The sequence below is a fragment of the Vidua chalybeata genome, chromosome 25 (assembly GCF_026979565.1).
Source record: "Vidua chalybeata isolate OUT-0048 chromosome 25, bVidCha1 merged haplotype, whole genome shotgun sequence".
Lineage (NCBI taxonomy): Eukaryota > Metazoa > Chordata > Aves > Passeriformes > Viduidae > Vidua > Vidua chalybeata.
Genome location: NC_071554.1, coordinates 2,977,023 through 2,999,718, shown reverse-complemented (window position 1 = coordinate 2,999,718; position 22,696 = coordinate 2,977,023). Strand labels below are relative to the sequence as shown.

Below are 22,696 nucleotides of genomic sequence, written 5' to 3'. Positions count from 1 at the left end.
GACCAGAGCTGCACAACTCAAACACAGGAACCAACCCAGCTGCTTCCACAGCTCCCCGTGAGCAGTGACTCAATGCACACAGCTCTCCCTCAGCTTCCCCCTTTTTCCACCTGTAGCAGATTCAGGAGCAGCTGCTTCCCCTGCCCCTCTGTATCCTGGTCTACTCTTTGTGCCAAAGGTTTGTTTTTCACTCCTACATCTGGCTGAGGCTGTCCCTGCCCCAGGCTGCCACTGTCACCACGCAGAGGAGAGGAATGCTCTGGTACCTGTCACTGCTGCGCTGTAGGACATTCAGACACGTCCTGTGAGCCTTTGATTAGCAGCAGCAATCTAGGGTGTTAAGATCTTTGTGTCAGGCTGCAGCAGCAGGTACAACCCACTCAGCTGGAAATGACTCACAATCCTTAGGGAGGGTGATGTTTAACCTGTAGCCAAAATAAAACCGAATTTAAAAGAAATGCAAGAGTAGCGCTGTGAAAGGTACAGTAACATTTAATAGCATCTCGGAAGACGACACTGGTTATAAACTTGCTTTTTGGCAGGAAAACAAAATGCACTTGGTCCAGGATTGCAAGAAAGCCAACACAAAGAGGAAAGATGGGACAGCTGGAGCATCAGCTGTTCTGGGGTAGCCCTGAGCCATTAATGCTCACCAGCATTAATGGGAGCCTGGTCAGGGTGGAGGGCGGCCAGAGCAGCACAGATCCCACTTCCAGCCCCACCCATTCCCCCAGGCAGCCTTCGCCCCCAGCTCCACCGTGGTGGGCACTCAGACCCAAATTCTGTGCAGTATTTTTGCATTAAATTAAGACAAACAGAAAAAAAAACACCCTTTACTTAGTTGCCATAATCTCTGCAGTTGAGATGAAGAGGGGGGAAAAAGACAAAAAAAAAAAAAAAAAAAAAAAGGAAGTGAGGCAGCAGAATTTACAATTTTAACAGCAACTGGGAGAAGTGGGAAGTACCACGCAGCCCTAAGCCCTTCCCTGGTGAGGCAGAGGAGGGGGCTGAGGGCCAGGATCACCTCGCACGGCCCCGGAGGCTTTGCTGTTTACAGAGGCACTGGAAGCTGCCGTGAGCCAGGCCCAGCTTTGCTCACGGGCCAAGCAGCGAGCGTCACACTTTCTTTGGATCCCTCTGAGATGATACTGGGGGGGTAGGCAGGAGGGAGTCAGAGGCAGCTGCAATGAGGAGGTTTGGTCATGGGTTTTTCCCTGTGCTGGGATACAGGTCGTGGTGCCAGGACAGCGCTGACAACCTGGAGGTGAAGGTGGTCGGAGATGAGGGTGCTCAGGAATGCAGGTAGAGTCCAGGATGGGAGGGGAAGCAGGGCTCAGGCCAACTTCAGGAACTCCTGCAGAGTGTTTTGCTCCACGGCTTCCACAAAGAGCTCGTAATCCTGCAGGGAAACGCCACACGGTCGCCTCGAGGCAGGAGGGGCCCTGAGCCCATGGCACAAGCTGGTTCACAGCCCTGGCACCAGCTGGTTGTGCCAAGGATGACAGGACAAAGTGGGCACAGCCCCACTGCCACCCAAAGCCCCCCACCTAGGTCCCCTTTTTCCCGAGGCAAACAGCCGTGAATCCTGGCAGCACCTGCACCTCACAAGAAATAACTTACAAGGCATCCTGAACATGCATAGCCAAGCCAAGGACACCACCCAACCCCAGGGTGCCAACCCCAGCAGGGAGCACGAGCCTCACCCCGCAGTACTGGTCCCCGTTGACGATCTGGGGTGGGATGGCTTTGGGGTTGCCTGCCTTCGCCCTCATCTCCTCCCGCAGAGCGTTGTCCTGGGAGATATCCACCAGCTCGTACTTGATGTTCTTCCCGTCAAGGATTCGGGTTACTTCGCTCTGTTGGGATTTGATCTGGAACCCGGGGGGGAAAGGCAGGTTACGGGGAGATGGAGAGGAGCCCGAAGGCGGGGGCACACACCCAGCGTGCCAGATGCGCTCAGCACAGTGCCCACGGCGTGGACCCCGCCTGCGTGGGGGGAACACCCAGCACGGAGCGGTGGCTTTGGGGACACAATGAGGACGGTACAGCGCGAGCAGGAGAGAGGGGACACCGAGGATGGGGCGGGGGGGGCTTCGCTGCTGCGCGGAAGAGAGACGCCCACCCCCGGGAAGAGCGGCTCCGGAGCCACCAGCCCCAGCCGCCGCAGCCCTGCCCGCCGGCGCTCACCTCGCGGGAGCCGGTCACCGAAGTGCTGTAGACCTTGAGGGTGCTCATGGTGCGATCGCGGCCGCTCCCAGCGCCAGCCCGGCCGAGGGAGGGACGGAGGGAGGCTCGGCGGGAGGGAGGGAGGGAGGAGCGGCAGCACCGCCGCCGCCCGGCATGTGACTGCGGGGGCCAATGGAACCGGCGGGCCCGGGCATGCGGCCTCGGCGGGGCCGGCCCCGGGCCACCGCCCCGGCGGCACCGGCGAGCACCGGCACCGCTCCCACCGGGCACCGGCAGCAGCCCCCGACCCCGAGCCATCGGCCCCTGCCGGGAGAGGCACCGGCAACAGCCCCGGAGCTCCTCGATCCCCAGCCAGGACGGCCTCGCACAAGTGGGTCAGAGCAGCTTTATTTGATATTCCAAGTACTTGATACAAATAAGCGCTGAGACAGAGGCTGGTACAAAGACACTGAGCCCAACGGGACCAGGCACAACACGGGGGAGCGGGGGGACATGCACAAGGGGGACAGGGAGGAAACGCTGTCCTGTCACCCTGGTCTGGGGTGTTCTGTAGCAAAGGGCCCAAGATTGCCCCTGCACCAGCAGCAGACAGCACACAGGATCACCCTCTGGGCCAGAGGGGCTCAGCTGTGCGGGACGAGGAGGAGAGGACATGTGCCCACGGAGGGGACACAGGACCTGGGCAGCCCAGCTGCTGGGACAGTGCCAGGCAGCAGCTGAGGTGGTTTCAGCCACAGTAATCTCATCTCAGAATCACCTCTGCAGGGGCAGAGGGCAAACCTGTCCCCTCACAGCACCCATGAACGAGATCTTGCACCCCCAAAGTGAAGGGGAGAAGGAGATGGTGCCCAAACCCCCTAAGAACCTGCAGGAGCCAGCACAGCTCCTGGCAGTCAAGACAAACAGCCCTGGAAATGTGCTTTGCTCAATACACAGCATCAGCAGCCAGGGGACAAACACAGCCAGGAGCAGAACAGCCACGAAGAGCAGGACAGACAGACACTGCTGTGTGCTCCCCGTGTGGGACAAACCAACCAGTTCCTGGCCACCATCCCCCATGGTGGCCAAACACCAAGAACAAAACAGATTCGGTCTTAAAAATTTTAACACAAAGGAATAACAAAAGCATTTCTGCCAAACCCGGCGCTCACAGCCCCAACACAAACCAAGAGCAGCCGAACAACACAGGTGTCAGCAGGACTTTTCCCTGTCACAACTTGGTATCTCGCTCTTAACTCAAGATGAAAACCCAAGTGCCACCCTCAGACTCAGTACTGTAAAGCTGTTACTGGGGTTAGGGAGGGTGGTGGTACAGTGAAACTGATCCCTCTGTGATCCATTTAGAAATCCCATTACTTGCAGAGAAGAAAGGAGGGACAGGGCTGTGACAAAGCCCAAGTGGCCACTGCTTTGCAGGAAGAGCTCCCTGTGCCACCCCCTCCACATCAGGACCAGTATGGCTTTCTCCCAGTAAAGCACATGTGTGTCCCCAGGGACACAGAGGCTCTTGGAGGCTCTGGCAGGGGCCACAGACACTTGGAGCTCCCCAGGATTGTTTGTGATGGCTCTAAAAGGCTGTGAGAAGGAAGAGCAGCCCCTCACCTGCCAGTGGATGCATTAGGCACTGAGCAGAGTGGGGGCAGAGGGTTCTTCCAGCTCATTAAGGCACTTCAGCATCAATCCACTTCCTCTGCAGTCTGAATCACAGCCCACTCCCAGTGCTGTTTCAGGGGGACAAAAGGCTTAAGGCTTCTGGGGTAACAGTGCCCAGGGGGATCATTTCCAGAGTCTTTTAGTGTTGCTTTATTCCTCAACTCATGCTGGCTGCTGAAAGACATTGAATCACAGGTTGAATCACCTGAGGAAAGCAGGTCCTGCTCCATCAATCCAAGGCAGTAGCACCTCGATGCAAATGCCAGGAGTGGAACTGGCACACCTGCCTGCCTGTGGAATCCAGATATTCCACAAACAATCTGACAACCCTCTGGTGCCACAGGACCTGCACAGGGAGGTTATCAGCAAGACCAGGGCAGAGATTTCCTTTTAGCCATTATTTTAACTGTCACACTTGCATGTTCAGCATTTGACATGCCTGGAAGGCAAGTCAGAATTCATCTCCCAGCATCAGAGACCACAGCAGCTCCAGCAAACACAGCATAAAACACATTCCACAAGATCAAAGCTACTGCAAAGCCTGACACCGAAGCCCTGAATTATCCCAGTCAGCAGCTGAACACTTCTGGCAACAAACCCCCGATTTCTCACAGATCAGATAAGTCACACATCCTGTACCCAAGCAGAGGGATGGTAAAGTGCTGAATAGGTTTAGGATTGTAGGAGCACAAGACTCCTGAGAGTTTCAAGTCTTCATTCCCTGTCTTACTTTGGGAGTGTTCTTTACTGGGTGATGCAGTTGTCTCCCATGTCCTGAGCATATCTGTCAGATATTGCAGTCCTCAAGTCCTCCACCTCTTTGTGAAGCTGTTTTACCTCCACCAGTTTCTTGGCCAGTCCGTCAGGGCTCAGCAGGTCATCCTTCTCCTTCACAGAGTACTGCACAGCTGTGGGGTCAGAGAAGGGAGTTTCCTCACATGCAGTTCTCAGCAAGGATCACACACATTTGCAGATCAACCAGAAAAACCAACTCACATTTGCAAAAGAGGTTCTACTTAACATTCAGTTATTACAACATGCACCTTTCAAGCAAGGCAACCCCAGAAAGAGCATTCAGAAGCCCAGAAAGCATTTTCCATGCTCTATGTGAGTTATTTCATTGTGCCACAGCACAAGAACAGAAGGGTTTGTTCTGCCATCGCTCAAAAGGAAATGTACTTACACTGAATGCCCAGGAGCAGAGAGAGGTTGGGGTCCTTGCCCTGAGCCCTCTGGGTGACAATGCTGTAGACAGACTGCAAATCCTGCAGGCAGCTGGCCAGCTCCCCGTGCAGCTCCTGGGCCAGGCGAGCTGTGTCAGCAGGCAGGGGCTGGGCCGTCAGCTGGGCCTGCCGGAGCCGCTCCTGCAGCGTCAGGTTCTTCTCGATCAGCTCCTGGTTCTGCACGGACAGCTGGACACACGAACACGGCACATCAGGGGCAGCACTGCCACACTGAATGCTCCTGCTCTGTGATGGGAGCACCGAGGGCAGGAGCTGGTTTGCATCCAGCCCGCCAGGCCATGGCCAGAGGAGTGAATGTCACTGCCACGTGGGGCTGGACCGAACAGGGAGTGCCCCGTGAAGCTGCACGGTCCCTGCCCAGGCCAGTAGAAGTTCCAGGAGGTGGTGCACCCCAGCAGTGGCCGTCCTTGCCTCGAGGGCTGCCGCTGGGAGGGGGCTCTGCCCGGCCCTTCAGCCGAGGCTGTTCTTGGTCTCCTGTTCTGCTGCCCCCAGCTGGCAAGCTCGGCTTCCTCCATCCCATCCCCATGAAACTCCCGAGGCACAACCTGCTTCTCCAGCTTCCCAGCAGGGCACAGCTCCTTTCACAGCCCTGACAGGAGAACTGACTAGCAGGAAGCAGGAGAGATTGAGCTGCTGACTAAATTCAGGGCCTTGCTCAAAGACAACCCATTGTTTGTTCAGTGCACTCCAAACACACCCTGACCTCTTTCACGGCAGCCCGGAGCTGCTGCAGAGCATTTTCCCTTCTCATCGCCTCCTCTTTCAGAGCTTGGCTTGTCCCCTCTTCCTGGGCCACCTGTTCTTCCAGGTTCTGCAACAGACCATGGGAACACAGTAAGTCCAACTCATTTCACAGCATATTCTCAAGTCCGGGTCCCTCCCTATCACCTCTCACCTTGACTTGCAAGGATAACTGCTCCATCTTCTTCTGCTTTTTGTCCACAATCTGGAATTAAAAGCAGAGGCATCAGAAGTGGCCACCCAGATCCAGTAATACCACCAGGAATTCTCCTTCAGTAGGACAGCATCTCCTCTCCTTCTCTTTCCTGTCCATTTACTTCTCTAATCACAGATGCTCTTAGGAGTAGACTTGGATAAAAGGCACTATTAGATTTATCAGCTAAAACCAGACATTGTATTCTTGTGGTTTTCCTCTCCCCTCTTCTGCATTCTGCAGCTTCTCCCCAGCATTACTGGAGAAGTGTGTGGTTATCACACCAAGAACAGCTTTTGGAACCCTGCAGTCTGGGATTCCAGGAACTGCTGCTTCAGTGCAATTGTGTCTTTAAAAATCCCCGATTTCATCCGAGTGCCTGGTGGGACTCATTGGAAGGAAAAATGTGTGATTCCTGACTGGGACAGCCCCTCACCTTCCTGAGGCAGTCACACTCCTTCTTCAGAGAGTCATGTTCCATTTTCTGCCTCTCCCCATCCTGGGCAGGGGGTCCTCTCTCTGCATTCTTTGCATACTGCTGCAACTTGTCCTGCAAGCTGCAATTAGCAGAACACCATGGGGAAAAAACAGTTTTATTTACGATCTCTCCATTGTTTTAAGGAGGGAAACAATACGAGGAGTGAAATTAATTTCACGTCAGATGTCAGTACTGCCCTGTTTCAATCCCAGCCCACCACCTGCCAGGGCTGTGCATCACCCTCTTGGTGCAGCAACTCCTGCAGTGCCAAGATGAAGCTGATTCCTCGTTCCTACCTGCGCACAGTGGACAGAAGCTCCATCTCCTTGTGTTTTTGGGTTTCCAGCTGCAGCTCTTGCTCCCTGAAAGCAGCCTGGACATCTCCAAGCTCTGTTTCCAGTGCCAGCACTGTTTCCTGTAGGGCAGTGGTCTTCAGTTCAGATTCCTTCAGCTGCAACAAAAGGGAAGCAGATGTAACTATAGAAAAGTCATCTGAGCAAGTATGTGAAGAGCCAGTATTGCAGCTCAGAGGAAGTTTTACCTTCTGACTCTGTTTCTGGTGGTCCTCAAGGGTTGGAAGATCTGCCAGGTATCGTTCCAGGGTCTCGATTCTCTGCTGTCTCTCTCTGTTTTGTTCAGATTCCTTCTGGCATTTCTTTTTAAGGTTATTAATGTGTTTGTCTCTTCCCTTTACCTGCAGGGACAGTTACAGAAAAGTTTAGTTTATTTAATTTCTTATTTATTCTTCAGCCTTCTGTAAGCCCACTCATTTAGCTTTTTGCACACCATACAATGCCAAAATACAAGATCCCCTTAACTCATTTCTGCTTATTTAGCTAAAGATAAATGAGCAGATAAAAAAAAACAAAGATTAGATTAAAAAACCAAGATTTTTTTTGTTAAAAGAAGAGGCACTGAAATGCTTCTAACTGCAGGAGGAAAGGCTTTTGCTTGTAAACCATAGTCTAAAACAAGAAGAGAAAACACCTGCAATTACAGATCACCACAGAGAAGTTTCACCTCAGCACTGCACTGACAAGAAAGCACACCTTCCCATCTCTAGAGCAAGAGGATCATACCCTTTCTTCCTGTTTCTTTAACTCCTCTGCATGTTTCTGCACTGTTTCCTTCAGGGACTCCCGGACCAGCTTCACATCCACCTCTGCAGCAGCCAGCTTCCTCTCCAGCTCAATGTTCTCCTTGCTGAGGGACTCAGTCTTCTCTGTGAACTGTGCTCGGAGGAAGGTGTTCTCCCGCTGCAGCTCCTGCAGGCACAGACAGCCCCTGAATTTGGGGGAGTACAAACTGCCCCCCGGCTGTCCAGGGCTGTGTCCTCATCCTTCCCAATCCCCAAACATGCCTCAGCCTCATCTGAAACAGCACCTGGCAGTGCTGTCAGGTGTGGGCATCACCAGCACAGTTTTAATCCAACCAAAGGCAATCTCAGGGGGCACAGAGGTGATGGTAACTCCACACAAGGGATAATTTATTATTTGACTGTGCACAGTCCTGCTCAGCAAACACCTCAGCAGCAGTCTGGGCCATTGGATTCAGGACCTATTTCTCACTGGCACCTGCTGTACCTGCATCCTTAGCATGTAGACGTCTCCATAGGATGCTGGGCAGCCCAGCAGGGCACTGTGAACCTGCAGCTCACTCTCCCGGACCTTCTGCTCCAGCTGGGAAATGTGCTGCCTCTGTCTGTAACAAAACAGGCAATTCACTGTTCTCAAACATAGAGAGCAGCAGCACAACACCAACAGAGCCACCACAGCCCTGCTGCTCCACACAGTGACAAGCAGAGCAAAAACAGAACTCTGCCACTCAGAGCTCACCTGCAGGGAAATAAAGGTGAACAATTTGACCTTTTTTACAATTCTTATTAACTTTTCTTCCCTTCAGCTTCAAGAGCCTTCCCCCAACCATGATTACAGAAAAAACACACAAGCCTTGCATGTTCTGGAGGACCCAGCTAGACTCTGTGTAACTCTGGAGCTTAGCAGTGAAATGAACACACAACAGATGACTCAAAGTAAGGAAGAAGTAGTATTTACAGTCCATGTGTTGAAGGTACTTTTCATTAGGACTTACTTTTTCAAAAAGCTTCTGCCCACTAGCCTTAGATAAGAGAAATGTTGTTTGTCAGCATCAAGTCCCAAAAACCAAATTTAAAATAAAGGTCTCAAGGAGCACCTAAAAAGTCCTTAAGCAAAAGAGGCAGTTATTTTGACATTCTAGATAATCATGACGTGAATAGAAATCTTTACCCCTTACAAAACACAGAAAACCATAACTAAAATTAATTTATTTGAGCCCTTCAGGATCATTGTCCTAATTCCAAGGAGGAGAGAAGAGCTCAGGTTGTTCTCTAAGGTCCTTATATTGTTCTTTGCAACAAAACAAGATTAATTGGGCAAAAGGGACACTGAGAAATGAGCCTTCCTTGGTACTTTCCAAACCTTTCCTTTCCAAGTGGAAATGGACTGGAGTCTTTAAACCACATGTCAGTATCAAAGCCTCACCTGTCAATGAGGAGCTCTTTCTCCTTGAGCAGGTTTTCATTGGAGTTCAGGATATTGATCCACTGAGCTGGGTCAGGTGCAGGCAGGGATGGGGAATACATGGAGGAATGGGGGCAGGTGCCTCCATTTTGTAACTGCAAGAGGACACAAAACAAGGAGGGAGAGGTCTGTGCCCCACAGGGGTAATTGCAACACTGCTGCAGCTATTTTGCACACTGTGTGCTCATCTGCATGCCAGGGCAGGGCTATTTCAGTCTCTGTTGATGTCCAAGAACAAGAAACTTTGCCCAAGCACAACTGGAGATTAACAAATAATTTTAGATCACTGTGCTAGCTCGCTGGAAACAATTTGTCTCCATTAGGGTACAGCTGGTGGGAGGGGGTAAACAAACTGTTTCCACCTAATAAACTGCAGTTAGTTTCATGCATTTTTTCAAAAAAGTCTTTCTTAACCCTAGATACAGAATAAAACCATTCTAGACACGGCTTAAAACCTCTTGGCATGCTTTTTCTTTCCAGTTTCTATCAGACAGGGTATTTCAGCTCTTGATCTGGCAGGTGGAGCAGCCCTGTAACATAATCCAGGGCAGCTCTGCACACACAGCGTGTCAAATGATACCTGTGACACCACAAGCTGTAAAAACAGACCATTAGGAGACTTCTGCTGTCACTCAGGCAGAAGCAGGAGACATTTTCCCCCTGGCTCCTTAGTCTGGGACAACAGTTCCTGACTACAGAGACAGGAAGGGTTCCAAGCTCACACAGTCACAGCTGCCTACCTGCATCTGCTCCACCTGCAGCCGCACTTTGTCCAGCTGCTGCTTCCAGGCACTGAGCTCACAGACTCCCTGGTGGGGGTGCAGCGTGCAGCCTTCCTGCATCCACGCTTGGCCTGGGAGAGCTGCTACAGGTTTGGAATAAAAACTGTTGGCCTGGAGTCCCGCTGGCATCAGCCTGCTCCCGCTGGGCCACGGCCCGTCCCGGGGCTCGCAGGCTCCATTGGCCCCCAGCGCCTGTTTGCTCTCTGGCAGCACTTTGTAATGGTCCTTCCCTGCCTCAGGGCTTGGGTTGAACTTCTGGCACCTATGCAGAGGGTCAGCGCACAGACTGTCCAGGAAGAGAGACTGGTTAAGGGTCTGCTCAATGGCAGGGGTGTCAAACTTCCAGGCGCCTTCCGTCCTGGTGCGATCAGCGGCAGGAGGCCAGGCGTGCTCACAGCCACTGTCCCCCGAAGCCCTGCAGAGATGCAGGAGGTCCCTGGGTGGCACCTGAGAGGACTTCCCAGTGTTCAAGTCACCGTTCCTGGTGAGCCCTGGGCGCTCAGGGGCAGAGCCTGGCCCCGCAGGCTTTGCAGAGCTCTGGGAACAGCCCTGGTCCCCGGCAGGGCACAGCTTGGAGGGCGAGGCACCCAGTGTGGAAGGCATAACGTGGGCTGTTGGAATGGTCACCTGGGTTTTGATGGGATGGAATGAGGAACCGCTACTGGAATTGCAAAAGTCTAGGAGAAAAAGAAGAGAGATCATCTAATTACAGTCCTGAAAATACAATCCTTCAGTGAGCTTTCCAAAATTATTTTAAAACCAGGTCCTTTCCCACTGAACATGTGCTCCTAAGCAGTAGCATGACTCAGGCACACTTGTGTTCCCCCTCACTACAAGTTTCAGGAACCTGCTGACCTTTTCCTACCACCACAGGAAGAATCCGAGTTTAATCCCTATTTTTAATCCCTGTTTTTAAGCTACTCTAGTATAATCTTGACTCAATAATGTTATCTTTCTCTAGGTTTAGAAATCAAGTCCTTGATACTGAATAAAAAGGCTGAAACTTACTGATCTGAACACTGAGCCCGTGATCCTGCTCTGCCTGTCCCAGAGCTCAGCGTCTCCGGAGCGTGAGCAGAGCTAACAGGAGCCTTCCCTGAGCCCATGATGAGCCTCCAACATCGCTGACCCCGAGGATCTGACCTTCCAGCTCCTCCAGGACACCACGGCAAGAGCCTGTCCCAGAGCTGGAGCAATGGCTCTCACCTAAGGCCACAGGAAGTGAGACAGAGCTCCTGTCCTGCCAGCAGGGCACCAAACCTGGCTGCAGGAACTCGGGGTTATTCTTAGCAACTCTCAGATTTCCATACAGCAACAGCAAGGGCTGAGAAAGGCAAACAGCAAAGTGCCCATTCCCACTCCGTGTCCCGAGACGTTCTGTGCCACAGGAACTCCAGGTTTCTCCTAGGAACACACACTTATTTCCTCATGGCTTTGGCCAAAGGCCCATCCCCACGTGATGCTCCAACAAGTCACCCTCCCACCTGTCTGTACCCTCCAAGCACTGCTACAACAGTGAATAAACACTACAATTTGAATACAGCCCAAATCAGACTCTGCAAAGACCAAAATCACCCCACAGGAGAACTGTCACAATAAAGACACTCAATCCTTTCATCACAAATGAGCAGTGAGGGCAGAAAATCTCTCAGCCACAGCTTGGCCGTGCCTGGGGACTCCAGAGAACCCCATCCTACTGGGCAGCTGCAAGCACGTTCACCTTGGCAGAGGGAAGAGACAGCACCATTTCCTTTTACAGCCCCTAAATTTATCCCCTGGTGTCACTGTCAGGAACCCGAGTTCCCTGACCAGCACGTCACGTGGGAGTGCTGCAATCAGTTCCTTGAGTGTGCTGAGGGTCCTCACAACAACATTTCTGACTAATGTACTGAGCTCAGCGTGCCTCAGCAGCAGGCAGGGCTGCAGGCCACCCTCGGCTCTTACAACACGGCCAGTGCCCAGAACGGTCATTTCCCAAAGGAAATCATCTCCCCTGCCCCCAGCTGCCAAATGGCTGTTTTGTTATCCTGATGGAACACTTAAACATGTGCTCATGTAATATTTCTAGCAGTACTTCCAACAGCCAGACCTGCTAAAGCTTCCATTTCGCTGGCACCTTATTGAGATCCACAGCTCGTTCCAAAGGCTCCCTGGAACACAGGGATGCGTGAAGTGTTTTAAGGAACACCACAAAGTCCCTCATTACTGAAAAGATAATCAGTAAAGGTGAAAAAAACCAGGTGGAAAGGATTGCTGGAACAAGAAATTTCACAGAGTGTGCCCCAGCTGAAGGCCAGGCTGCAGAGTTCTCAGCTCTAACACTGCAGAGCCAAACACTTCTGCGCAAAGGCACCTACAAATTATTTTCTTAAAAAAAAAATTAAGAAATCACCCAACAGACTTGCTGATAAATCCCTCACTGGACAATAAGAACCAGCAAGTCACCAAGGTGGCTTTTAGTCAGTTAAAAGCCCTGCAGTGAGACAATAACCAAGCTCAGGGAAACAGCCAGTGTCCTCCTCACTTGGTTACATTCCAGACACCTGGATTTGAAATAGTTGCAGACATAGTGGCAGGCTGTACCCCCCAGGTTTCATTGTGACCCAGTGGTGCCCATCACCTTCGGTGCTGTCCGAGCAGGAGGTGCCAATGCCCCCGTCCACGCTGGGACAGCGGCTCAGACACTTCAGGGACACCGTCGGTGTCTTCCACTCACTCTCCAGGAACTTGCTCTTCTGACAGGTGCTGGGGTCTGGAGAGGAAAAACAGGGAAATTTATGCTTTAATTAAGCCATATGTAATTACCAGTGCCTCCAAACCCCTTTGCTTCGCTCCCTGTGTTCCTGTTAAAAAGAAATCTTTTGCAAAAGGAAATGGCAGGAAGCACAGGCAAACGCAATAACATCAACAGGAGACTGAAAAACAATCTTGGTAAGGAAGACAGACTGCAGAAGCTGTAAATTATGTTCCCATTGATTAGTTTGGTCCTGTTACACCCAGCTGGTGCTCAGGCTAAAAAGAGCAGCAGCACAACAAAACTGGGCAAATTAAAGAGGTATTTTTGCATTAACTCTAAAGAACTCTCCCAGATTCATCAGCTATCAGCTTAGGGGAGAAAGTCTTCATCAAACAACTGCTGAAAAAGCAGGCAAGGTTAGAAAATAAGACTTTCTTTGAACAAAAAAAGCTTCTACTAGAGAATCTTCCAAGGGCCATGTGTCTCCTCAGAGAAAGTGAAACAGGATCTGACAGCAGCAGGGCTTTGGAGAAAGGACTGTCCTTACCTGATGGATTCTTCTGCAGGAGCCTCAGGTCTGGATCTTTCTCAGGAGCAGCCATCTTATCTATCTGGAGAATTGGATAAATGAATAAAAATATTACTTTAAGTGAGTATACTCCCCCGTTCCCACTAACCAAGCAAAGGGGATGCACACAGCGGCTGTTCATCAGAGTAACACAGCATTTAATATTTAATTAGCTTCTCCTAATAATACCTGGTTTTTCCCTGCAGCAACACTTAAAAAAAAAACAAAAAACAAACCCTTGTAGATTTTCTTTATGCTTGAGAAAGGAGAATTCCTGTTTGCACCATTCCCCAGGTATTCAGCAGCACCTTCCAGCTGTTACCTACAAGGCAGGTATTCACAGAGCATCTGTCACCACGGTACCTGCATGCTGAGTCTGTGTCTACAGAGACGAAAAATTTCTCTTTAAAAGTCTTAACTCCCAACCAGATCATTTCTGCCCTCTGCAGAGGTCACTGAGCAACTACATGAGAAAAAAAGTCCTTCAAAAATCAGCCTTTCTGTGCCATGAATAGCAATCTTTATCTGCACAGAGTTTTGGGTTGATTTATCTTGTTCTCTGAGTACTTCAGACAGTGAATTTCCTGTCTCTGAAAATGCAGGTGCAATTTACATCTACACAGTGGAAATTCAAGGTCTCTACAAACCCACACTCAATCCCCACTCAGCAGCTGTTACAGATTTTTGTTAAACTGATTCAAAGAGCTCAGAGAAGACATTAATACCTAGAAAACATTCATATACACAGCTGTTACAACCTAGCAGAAACACTGGGAATACAACACGATAATGAACCAGAAACAGCATTTTACCCAGCAATGAAATGAAACATTTCTACATCAATGTAGTGCTTATTATGGTTCATTTAGGTGGAGTTAATTTAGGCAAAAATGCCTAATTTTAGGTAAATTTCTGACGGGCTGGAAGTCCCCGTCCTTGAGGGTAGAGTGAGGGGACAGATCCTGAGGAGCCAGTCCCTGAGGGTCCGATGCAGAGACGGCGGTGAGGGGGTGTCGGCCCTGTGGGCCCGGTCCCTGAGGGGGAGCGGGAGGCCATCCCTGAGGGGCGGGGGGAGGCCACGAGGAACGGAGAGACCGGTCCCTGATGGGCTGGAGGGTCCGGGCTGCGGTGCCGGCGTGGCAGCGGCGCTGCCGGTGGCAGTGCCGGTACCCGGTGGGTGCGGGCCGGGGCCGGGGCCGTGCTCTGTCCCTCACCTGCCGCTGCCGCCGCGCCTCTCCCGCCACCCCCGCGCGCCGCGACCGTTACCTCCGCCGGCGAGGGGCGGGGCAAAGCGCACGGGGCGTGGCTTCCAGGCGTATCAGCCAATCGGCCACTCCGACCACGCCTCTAGTGATGCCTCATTGGCTCGCCTGAGCGCTGTCCCCGCCCCCGCCGCGGCGGGCTCTGGCGGGGGAAAGAGTGGCCGCGGGAGGCACCCGTAGGGCGGGCGCTGAGGGGGGCTCAGCCCGGGGCAATGGGGGATCGGGGGGCGCCACTTGATCTCCGCCGCGCCCTGCCAGGAGAGCGACATGTGAGAGAGAACCGCCTCAGGCTGCACCAGGGCGGGGTGAGGTTGGACATCAGGAGCGATTTCTTCGTGGAAAAAGTGGTCAAGTAGTGGCACAGGCGGCCCGGGGCGGTGGTTGAGTCACAGTCCCCGGGAGTGTTCAAGAACATGGGGATGTGGCGCTCGGGGACGCGGTTTAGTGGTGAACGCGGCAGTGCCAGGGTTACAGCTGGACGCGATGATCTTGGAGGTCTCTCCAGCCTAAACAATCCCATGATTTGATGATTTCAGCGCCAAGGAAAACCACGGCACGACCAGGCCTTGTCAACACGTTTATTTACAGCAGAAGTGCCCGCGGCTGGGCCGGCTGGCAGCACCACAGCAGGGGCTGAAAATCCCCCTTTGCCAACCTGCAGCCAAGGCAAAGAAAAATTAAGACAGTCACTTAAAATTAAGGAGCCACATCCCCTGCGGGATGGCCCCTCTGGGGGCTGAGCCTTCCAAAACATGACATGTTCACGAACACACGATGTGTTCGAGCACAGAGTGCCCACCGTACCCCGAGTCCTGCGGGCACCGACCCACGCCAGGGCCTGGCGGCACGTCAGGGCTCAGCTGCCTCTCCGTGGGGGCTGTGCCGGTCTCCAGCACCCCCCTGCTCGTGGCCCTGGCCCTGCTGCCCTGCCCAGCCCTCCCGCAGCTCCTGGTACAGCTCCTGGTGCTCCTCCTTCCAGCGCCTGAAGGTGTCCGAGGTGAGCGCGGCCTCTCCCAGCAGCTGCTCCAGGGCCTGCAGCTCCGCCAGCTTCGCCTGCCCGGAGCAACGCGCGTTTAGTGGGGGCAGCCGTGGGCAGGGGAATTTGGGAGGGCTCGGGGGGCTGCGGGGTCCCACCTTGAGCGTGCTCTGCAGGGCCCGCACGGCGTGCACCCTCTCGTTGATGTGCGGGTTCCTGTTGCGCCGCAGGAAGGACTTTCGGCACTGCTCCTGCGTCAGGGCCCGCCGCTGCCCCGTGAGGGACACCCCACCCTGCCTCAGGCACCGCACCAGGCTCTCCAGATTCTCCCCGGCGGGGTCTGGGCGAGGACAGGGGGCACTGGAGCAGGAGGGCAGCCCCGAGACCCCGCGGGGCTCCCCCATGCATGGCCCTGCCCCAGAGGAGTGGGATCATGGAGTGGTTTGGCTCGGAAGGGACCTTAAACATCGTCTTGTTCCACCCCTGCCATGGCAGGGACACCTCCCACTGTCCCAGGCTGCTCCAAGCCCCGTCCAGCCTGGCCTTGGACATTGCCAGGGATCCAGGGGCAGCCACAGCTGCTCTGGGCACCCTGTGCCAGGGCCTCACCACTCACACAGGGAAGACTGGTCCTTCTAAACCAATCTAAACCTACTCTTTCTAGCTTAAATCCATTCCCCCTTGCCCTGTCACTCTGTGCCCTCATAAAAAAAATCCCTCTCCATCTTTCGTGTAGGCTCCTTCATCCCGAGATGGTTCACACCCCAACTGGAGTTACCCCCAGCACACCCAGAGGCAAAAGGGAGGACACAAGGTGACAGGGGTCAGATGTCACCCCCCTGCACCTACCCATGGGGGAGCAGGGCCGGGGGCTGCCCTGGGGGCTGCTGGCTGGGGAGAGCTGTGCCTTCTCCAGGGTGTTCTGCAGCCTCTTCCTTGGCTGAGGGAGAGATGGGGCAGCAGGTGAGACAAGGAACTCTGTCCCTCTGTCCCCAGGGCGTCCCCCAGGGCCACTCACCAAGTCAGATCCGTGTCTGGGGGACTCATCATCGGGGTCCTCAGCTTCTGTCTCACTGTAGCAGTCTGGAGGCCATGGGAGCAGACAGAAATTCCCTCCCAGGGCTGAGAACCATCCCAGCCACCCCTCAGGGAGCATTTGTCACATTCCCCCAAATCATGGGCCAAGCTCCCAGTGGTGCCACGCCAGGGCTGTAGCACCAGGCACCACCACCCCATGGGGACCCCCTCCCACCGACCCCCAGCCTGGGATGGCCTCATTACCTTCCTCCTTGTCCGGGACTGCCTGGTGGGCCAACGTGTACTTTGTTTTGGCTGTTACCAGGCGACTGACCCACCTGGGGAGGGAAAGGATGGACAGACCAGGAGGATGAGGGTCCTGGGCAGCCCAGGGTGGTGGGGCCAGTGCTGACCTCTGGCTCTGTTACTCACATGCTCAGGTCAGCCAAGGTTTCAGCAGCAAAGACAAAGGGCTTGTATGTCTGGTGGCACAGCTGGAACACGCTGAGGACAAGGGGGTGGCTGCCTGTGCTGCTGTGGTGACACAGGGCCAGCCCCGAGCCCCCTCCAGCCTCCCCATCCCAACCCGGCTCCAGTCCTCAGCCTCATCCCAGATAACACCAGTAACACAGAGCAGGCCTTGCTCAGAGTGTGGGCACAGGTGCCAGCCCTGTGGGGACCTCACCAGCCCCATGGGAACCCCAGCAGCCCTGTTGGGACCTCACCAGCCCCATGGGGACATGCAGGTGGTTCCCAGCAGGACACATCAGCACGTGGCCTTGGGACAGCATTCCCCCCTCTTCCGCCACCAGCTGGGGGTGAAAGTGAGACAGACCCCACTCACTATTTCTTCTTCTGCTCCCTCGTGCTCTCCAGGTTGTAGGTGGCCACGTTGATAAGTCCTGCAGCCCTCTCATCCTGCGGGGTCAGGGACAGCCATGTCAGGCACCAGGAAATGCCAGCTGCCCAGGCAGGGATGGGGACAGCCCGTGCCCCCACTCACGTTGGGGTGGTTGTACCAGTAGAGTGTGTGGCCCTTGAGCACGAACCAGCACCGCTTCCACTTCTGGGCCATGAAGCCCACGTGGTCCTTCTTCTTGAGGAGCCACCCATCGCAGTCCACCCGGCCCAGGTCCCGGCATGAGACCCGCCGGCGGCTCAGCCTGGTCGCCACTCCTGCACCACAGCCTTGGGGGTGTCAGGGCAGGGCAGAGGGAGCAGAGCCCCCCTGGGACAGCCCCCAGCCCCACTCAGCCCAGCCTGGCAGGGCTCTGCTCACCTTTTGGTCTGCGTCCTGTGCTCGGGCTGCCCTGGGCGGGGAGACAGATGAGATTTTAGTGACAGTGCAGGGGGCAAGGGCAGGGCAGTGTTTGCTGAGCCTCCCCAGCAGCACCACAGCCCTTAGGGACCCCTGTAGGGACCCCCAATTCACACACCCACAGCAGGGGCTCAGAAGGGAACCTCTGACACCCCCCAGCATGTTCCCCCTCAGCTCTCACCTCTTCAGGGCTGGGCTCTGCTCCCCCAGCCCCCGTGGCGGGGGCTGCCCTGGGGCTCAGCTCTGCGGCACAGGGTTCAGTGGCAGCAGGGGTGCCCAGGGGGGTGTCCAGGGGGGTTCCCAGGGGGCTGCCACTGTCCCACACCTCCTCTGCAGCACCTGTGAACAGCGAGCAGGGCTGCAGCCTCGTATCCTGGGGGGAACTGCTCCATCCCCAGACACCCTCTGCTCCCATCCTACCCTGTCCAGATGGTCCCGGCAGCTCCTCCACAGCTGCCTGGGGCAGCCTCAGATCCCGCTCGTCCTCGTCCTGCTCCTCGTCAGTGATGGGATCCGGGAGAGAGTCTGGTCCCGAGTCCAAGTCGGCCGCAACGCTGGGAGGAAAGCGGGACCCCTGAGCCCCAAAGCTCCCTGAGCGCTGCCGGGGTCCCTGATGCACCTCGGGCTGGGGCACCCACAGCGCTCCCTGCCCCGGGAATGGGCTGAAGGGGACGCGGTGGCAGAGCTCCAGCTCAGTTCCACCGGCCTCCCCAGCTCGGCTGCTGCCTGCGCTGCCGCTGGCTCTCCACACGCCTTTCCATTCCGGGAGGGGAGAAGGGTCATGTCTAAATATAGTTCCAGCCCCACTAAAACGTTACCAAGTGAATGAATTACAAACTCCCCTTTTTGTCATTCCTCAAGACTGCTGTCGGCTTCCGGGGCTGCTTGCAGGCAGCTGCTGCACTGCTGGTACCTCTCCCCCTAAAAAAGGCCTTGGAAAGGGCCCCAGGGGCACCCAAACATCTCTCTGCTGGCCAGACTGGGGGTGTTGGGGTGTCGGGATGGGGCTTACCTGGAGGTCAAGGACATGGGACTGCCCGGGCTCTCACCGCTCCTGGTGCCAGGGGAATCTGCAGCATCCAAAAACGCTCCTGGGGACTGTGCATGGAGTGTCAGTGCCAGCCCCATCCCACCATGGACCCAGAGCTTTAGGAATCTCCAGTGTGATGGGAGATACCCAGCTCTGAGCATCTCTGCCTGGTTCCCAGCACAGCCCAGTGCAGCACTGGGACTGGACTGGGAGCACTGGGATCACTCACCTGCTGCCTGGGAGAGGGGGGTGAGCCAGGCAGGTTGAGGGGGATCTTCTTCAGCACCAAAGTCACCTTGTTCCCCTTCTCCAGCAGCTTCCTCGCCAGGTTGGCAGGTGTCCAACCCACCTGCAAATCCTGGGTGAGCTGTGGGCCACTGCCCTGGCCCCGCAGATGCTTCATCCCCTGAACCCACCCCAGCCACAGATCCCACATCCCCCAAATCCTCCTGGCAATGGCTCCCGTGTCCCACAGACCTTTCCCAGCCATGTCTCCTGCTTTTTGCTGCTCATAACTCCTGCATCCCCCCACCTGAGCCCCGGTACTGCCCACACCCTCCCAGCCCTGCAGTTCCCTGTCTGTGTCCTCCCTGCCAAACCCAGCAGCACCCTTGAGCTGCTGTCCCCCGACTCACCACGACCTGCTCATTGACCTGCACGATCTCATCTCCAGGCAGGATGTGGGCCCCATGGGCAGCCAGGGCCTGGGCAGAGAGGGGGCCAATGGGGTGCCCAGTCCTGGGTTATCTTCCTCCCTCCCAAGTTAATCCCATTCAGGATCTCTCCCGGCCAGGGAGAACCAGGGGAGTTAACCATTAACCCGACTTTGCACAGCACCCCTGGAGCTGCTGCTGGGGTTGGGGTGCAGAGGGGGCTCCCCCATGCCCAGGCTGTGCTCACTCGTGGGATGAGTTGCACGGGCTGAGCCACAGGCAGTCCCCCCTGCTCTGGATCGGGGGAGGGCAGATTAGGGCCCTAATGTGGAGCCCATGGATGGGGGGTGTTCCCCACAGAGCATAAAAGGGGGTGACTGAGGGGCAGCCCCTCACTCACCTCTGGGGTGGTGGCAGACACGAAGTGCAGGCAGGAGCTGGTGGAGGTGATCTCAAAGCCCTGGGGGAGCCAAGATGGGGGTTTGAGCACGGGGTCCCGAGGCAGAGGGGGCACTGGGGTGGAGGAGACTCACCAGTCGGGCGGTGAGGAGTGGATGGGGGCTCCCCACAAGGTCAGAGGGTGCTGTTGGGGTGTCAGGGGATCCTGAGGGGCTGCTCCATTGGCTGGGGGGCAGCGTTGGCATGTCAGGGGAGGTTGGGGGGCTCTGCCGCAGGCCAAGGGGCAGTATTGGGGTGCTGGGGGACATCGGGGGGCTGCCCTGTGGGCCGGGCAGCAGTGCCAGCCCCACACGCTGCAGCACAGCCCTGCGGTCCAGCAGCACCAGGGGGCTGCAGCCCACGATGCTCTTGCAGATGCCCACGATGTGCTGGCACTGTGGGTGACAGCAGGCATGAGGGGGGCCCTGGCAGCCTGCCGGGCCTGCCACCCCCTCCTCACCCAGCACTCACAATCTGCAGGATCCCGCTGTTCCTCTCAGCTGCAGGAAGGTCCTAGGGGACAGGACGTGGGGATGAGCACGATGGCGTGGCTCCATCCCAGCTGGGGGGTCCTGGTGGGGAACCCCCTGCACCCCATCTCCCCTCACCCCATTTTCTGTCCCACCTCCAGCCGGCAGAGCCCTGAGGGTCAGGAGAGCAGCCAGCACCAGGCACTCACCGCCTGCAGTGTCTCTGCCAGCTGGGCACACAACAGAATGATGTCCCGGCTGGCCGAAAAGTCGTTGAGGGTGGAGAACAGGTACCTGGGAGAAAGACAGAGCTCAGCCCCCAGAGTGGGGGGCACCCAGCACCCAGGGGTGCCCTCACCTGCCCCATACCTGTTGAGCCAGGAGAAGAGTTCCTTGGCAGCCCCGACCAGGTCGATGACTCGGGCCAGGAGGGTGAGGGAAGGAGGCTGGGGGGTATCCCCTGCTGACATCCCCCCCTGCACCAGGCTCTGGATGCCCTGTGCCAGCTCCTGCAGCCTCTCCGTCAGTGTCCGCAGGCTGGTGCCTGCCAGCCCTGTGTCCTGGGGAGGACAAGGGTGCCAGGGGATGGACAGGCGGGGTGGTATTCAGGGTGCCACCTTCACCTAGCCCACAGTGCCCCCATGCCCTTCCCTCTGCCCAGCTCAGGGTCTCCTCAGAACCCCTCTCCACTGAGTCCAGGGTGCCCCTGTGTCTCCACCTCCATCCAGTGCAAGGGGACCCCATCTGGCCCCTTCCACCCAGCCCAGGGTGATGCTACATCCTCCTCCTTCAGCCCAGGGAACCCCCGTGTCCCCCTGCTCCTCCCTGGGATCCCTCAGCCCCTGGGATGCCGGCACTCACCAGGTTACGGAGCTGCTCCGCAGCCTCCAGCAGCAGCTCCTGGTGTCCCAAGGGCCGCACACCCAGTGCCTCCAGGACCCCCGCATCCAGCCCCAGCAGGTCAGGCCCCGAGAGCCCCCAGGCCTCGAAGGGGTACCCCTGCACCGCCACGTCCAGCCCTGCCACAGATCAGTCCCGCTAGCACTGTCCCCGCTGGCCCCTGGCCGGGTGACCCCAGGGGTGACCCCTGGCTGATGGGAGGGTCCTCGCCATGCAACGAGTTCACCCGGCCTCTACTTAAACGGTGGGAATGGCCAGACCGCTTCCCGCCCCCCGCCATCCAGGGAATGCTCCTCCCGGGGAGGAGAAGAGGGACAGGAAGTACTGCCACATGTCCCCAAGCTGGGGACAGCCCACCCCAGAGCCCGAGGACAGCCGAGGACTCACCTCGGAGCCAGGCGGCCGCCTGCGCGGGGCCCCAGGAGCGAACAGGCTCCATGGCGGCGGGGCCGGAGCGGCGGCGGGGCCGGAGCGGCGGCGGGCGCGGCTCTCACCTGCGCCGGGCGCGGCTCCCACCTGCGCCAGCAGCCGCAGCCCCATTGGCGCGTCCGGGTGCCGCTCAGCGCCGTGCCCGCCCGCCGAGGACGGCCCGGAACGGTGCCGTGGGGCGAGGCCGCAGTGAGTCACAGCCCGGACGGTGACACACGGCCGCTGGAACCCCAGGGAAATGACACCCGGTGTCACTCCCCAGCCGCTGCACGCAGCGAGGGCTGAGGCCCGACAGCACTTGTGACACCAGTGGGACACCCCCAGGTGCCCTGTGTGTGCAAGGTGATGCCACAGAGACCCCCAGAAGAACATGAGAGAAGTCCCTGCTCAGCCCTGGAGTTTTTGGGGTGTCACCCTCCACCCAAAGCATAACTCGCACCCCTTTACAGATGGGGAAACTGAGGCAGCCCCATACAGGCCTGCAGAGGGGTTTGCCCATAGTTAAGCCCAGCCCTTCAGCCCCCCCCAAATCCACCCTGGGCTGGCCCTGGCCCCCCCGCCCGGCGTGTCCGCTCCGGGGAGCAGCGGGCACTGATTGCGGCTGACAGCTGCTGCTCCGTGCCCGCCCGGTGCCTGCGCCCTGCCCGCGGGGCCGCCAGCACACACGGAGCCCCGCGCCGTGCTTGGGGGGTCCCAGCCCCGCTGCTGCCGCCCCACGGGCCCGATCCCGCTGCTCCCCGTCTCGCCATGATCATCCGCCCCCGACGCCTGACCCCGGGCTACTTCCATCTGCTCCAGGTAAGGGGCGAGCAGGAACGGGGGAGCCCCCAGGGAGCCCCGCGGTGCTGCTGCACACACTGCCCACCAGGCCTGCCAGCCGCGGGAGCCCTGCCCGCCTGTAGCCCAGCTCACCGTGGGGCTCCATGTTGGCAGCAACGATGCTGCCGATGGGGACCCACAGTTGCTGCATGTGGCACCCTAAAAACCCCGCTGAGATGCCCAGAGGGGCACAAAGCTGCCCCCATTACCTTTACACCGCCCAGTGTGATGGGGACATTC

At 56.7% G+C, this 22,696-nt stretch overlaps 3 protein-coding genes across 9 annotated transcripts; all 3 read right to left on the bottom strand.

Annotated features, from left to right (window-relative positions):
- Positions 1-474: 474 nt before the first annotated feature.
- Positions 475-2,407, bottom strand: SH3BGRL3 (SH3 domain binding glutamate rich protein like 3). The gene is given in 4 exon segments (XM_053964446.1): positions 475-1,399; positions 1,704-1,871; positions 2,188-2,261; positions 2,264-2,407. Coding segments are annotated over 4 exon segments (426 nt in total). The 5' UTR covers positions 2,382-2,407; the 3' UTR covers positions 475-1,333.
- On the bottom strand, positions 1,786-14,429 carry CEP85 (centrosomal protein 85). 3 transcript variants are annotated; one of them, XM_053964441.1, is made up of 15 exons: positions 13,381-13,466; positions 13,124-13,187; positions 12,460-12,591; positions 9,798-10,516; positions 9,019-9,152; positions 8,080-8,197; positions 7,576-7,761; positions 7,038-7,190; positions 6,793-6,947; positions 6,455-6,575; positions 5,980-6,030; positions 5,788-5,895; positions 5,024-5,252; positions 4,571-4,748; positions 1,786-1,871 (listed from the first exon to the last, which is right to left on the bottom strand). In XM_053964441.1, the coding sequence occupies exons 2-14, from the start codon at positions 13,176-13,178 to the stop codon at positions 4,585-4,587; spliced, it is 2,325 nt and encodes a 774-aa protein (XP_053820416.1). In that variant the 5' UTR covers positions 13,179-13,187; positions 13,381-13,466; the 3' UTR covers positions 1,786-1,871; positions 4,571-4,584. The 3 variants fall into 3 exon arrangements, with proteins under 3 accessions (XP_053820416.1, XP_053820415.1, XP_053820414.1); XM_053964440.1 differs by lacking the exons at positions 1,786-1,871; positions 13,381-13,466 and adding an exon at positions 14,359-14,429 and having other exon boundaries at positions 2,559-4,748; XM_053964439.1 differs by lacking the exon at positions 1,786-1,871 and having other exon boundaries at positions 2,559-4,748.
- Positions 14,430-14,970: 541 nt separating this feature from the next.
- CNKSR1 (connector enhancer of kinase suppressor of Ras 1) lies at positions 14,971-21,649 on the bottom strand. 5 transcript variants are annotated; one of them, XM_053964697.1, is made up of 21 exons: positions 21,596-21,649; positions 21,170-21,327; positions 20,678-20,868; positions 20,518-20,602; positions 20,310-20,351; positions 19,934-20,233; positions 19,801-19,860; positions 19,383-19,451; positions 18,977-19,096; positions 18,730-18,815; positions 18,138-18,271; positions 17,899-18,056; positions 17,679-17,709; positions 17,403-17,575; positions 17,244-17,317; positions 16,832-16,903; positions 16,664-16,737; positions 16,401-16,465; positions 16,232-16,322; positions 15,541-15,722; positions 14,971-15,459 (listed from the first exon to the last, which is right to left on the bottom strand). In XM_053964697.1, exons 1-21 carry the CDS (start codon positions 21,645-21,647, stop codon positions 15,256-15,258), a joined length of 2,421 nt encoding a protein of 806 aa, XP_053820672.1. In that variant the 5' UTR covers positions 21,648-21,649; the 3' UTR covers positions 14,971-15,255. The 5 variants fall into 5 exon arrangements, with proteins under 5 accessions (XP_053820672.1, XP_053820670.1, XP_053820669.1 ...); XM_053964695.1 differs by having other exon boundaries at positions 20,518-20,868; XM_053964694.1 differs by having other exon boundaries at positions 16,232-16,465.
- Positions 21,650-22,696: the final 1,047 nt, after the last annotated feature.

Coding starts and splice junctions, on each gene's coding strand:
- CEP85 (XM_053964440.1), bottom strand. CDS start 13,178: ATGGCTGCTCCTGAGAAAGATCCAGACCTGAGGCTCCTGCAGAAGAAT. Junction 6,576..6,792: donor CTTCTGTCCACTGTGCGCAG/GTAGGAACGAGG, acceptor TGCTAATTGCAG/CTTGCAGGACAAGTTGCAGC. Junction 5,896..5,979: donor AGTTATCCTTGCAAGTCAAG/GTGAGAGGTGAT, acceptor GGTCTGTTGCAG/AACCTGGAAGAACAGGTGGC.
- CNKSR1 (XM_053964693.1), bottom strand. CDS start 21,647: ATGGAGCCTGTTCGCTCCTGGGGCCCCGCGCAGGCGGCCGCCTGGCTC. Junction 21,328..21,595: donor GGCGGCCGCCTGGCTCCGAG/GTGAGTCCTCGG, acceptor GATCTGTGGCAG/GGCTGGACGTGGCGGTGCAG. Junction 20,352..20,517: donor TGGCAGAGACACTGCAGGCG/GTGAGTGCCTGG, acceptor CCTGTCCCCTAG/GACCTTCCTGCAGCTGAGAG.